We start from the raw sequence: 1,251 nt of genomic DNA on the forward strand, positions 1-1,251 counted from the left end.
CCTGTTCCCAACCCTGCAAGCTAGGCAGGAAAGATTTCTGGGGCACAAGAGCCCCGGGGCAGGGGGATGCATCTCACTCCTCCTCCCGCCGCAGACGCACTCCTTGCCCGTCGTGGTGATCTCCAACATCTGTCAGATGCCAAACGCCTGGGCGTCCATCCTGTGGTACAACATGCTGACCAATAACCCCAAGGTGTGTGCCCATCCTTTTCTTTGATGCCCCTTGTCCTCTTGGGACTTCTCAGGACTTGGAGCCGGTTACTGGTCCCACCTTGCAGCTACATAAGCACATGTGTTCTTTCCCACAGAACGTGAACTTTTTCACCAAGCCCCCAATCGGCACCTGGGACCAGGTAGCCGAGGTGCTGAGCTGGCAGTTCTCATCCACCACAAAGCGCGGCCTGAGCATTGAGCAGCTGACCACGCTGGCAGAGAAGCTCCTGGGTCCGTGTTTCACCCCTTCCCCCTCTCACTGCCTTCTGGAAGAAACTTGGCCTGTGGGCGGTTCATTCGGTGCCACGTCTCCTGAGTACCTGCCTTGAGCAAAGCCCTGTGCTGGTGCCAGGACACGGGGCTCCGCCAGGTGGGGGAATGGGTGCAAAGGCAGTTTGCTTCCCGGCCGTCATTGTCATGAGGTGGGAGGCGGCTGGCTCCTCCTGTCTGCTGTCTCCCTCCGCCTTCTAGGGTGCCACGCTGTCTCACTGAAGAAGATCTTTTAAGTACGTGCTAGAAGGTGGGGCTTGATAATCCCTGTCCATTTCTTCAATAAACCCTAGGCTGGTTTTTCATTTTTCTGCCTGGAAAAAAATTTTAGCAGACTACTTCATGTGCTACCTGGACTGGAAATAGCTTTGTCCTGATAGAGCTGCTGCCACCAGATTTGACCTGCTAACACCCGCTGGCGACTGGTTAGCTGGTTAACACCACCGCTGCTGGCCCCAGCCCACTGTACCAGGCAGGGAAAGGCAGGGAGACTTGGCACATCCGCCACTGTCTCTGCTGACTCGAGGAGTCAGGCGATGGGACTGAGGGTGTGTTTGCACGCATGCAAGTGCACACGCAATAATAGGTAAAAGTCAGTGGTTTCATGGCCCATTGTGGGGCAGATGTGTGTGTTCTGTTTTAAGAAATGACATCTTTCAGTGGCTCATGCCTGTCATCTCAGCACTTTGGGAGGTGGAGGCGAGATGATTGCCTGAGCCCATGGGTTCAAGACCAGCCTGGGCAACTTGGCGAGACCTTGTCTCTACA

At 55.5% G+C, this 1,251-nt stretch overlaps 1 protein-coding gene across 1 annotated transcript in view; it reads left to right on the plus strand.

Moving 5' to 3' along the window:
• The first annotated feature begins 1,019 nt into the window (after positions 1–1,019).
• Positions 1,020–1,251, plus strand: part of LOC103259134 (signal transducer and activator of transcription 3-like) — a 3,603-nt gene continuing 3,371 nt past the window's right edge. Inside the window, exon 1 of the mRNA XM_008056803.2 lies at positions 1,020–1,031. Within this exon, the coding sequence (XP_008054994.2) occupies positions 1,020–1,031 (12 nt within the window). The remainder of the gene's footprint in view (positions 1,032–1,251) is intronic.

The sequence above is a fragment of the Carlito syrichta genome, unplaced genomic scaffold (assembly GCF_000164805.1).
Source record: "Carlito syrichta isolate Samal-C Ts95f unplaced genomic scaffold, Tarsius_syrichta-2.0.1 Scaffold302530, whole genome shotgun sequence".
In the NCBI taxonomy this organism is placed as follows: domain Eukaryota; kingdom Metazoa; phylum Chordata; class Mammalia; order Primates; family Tarsiidae; genus Carlito; species Carlito syrichta.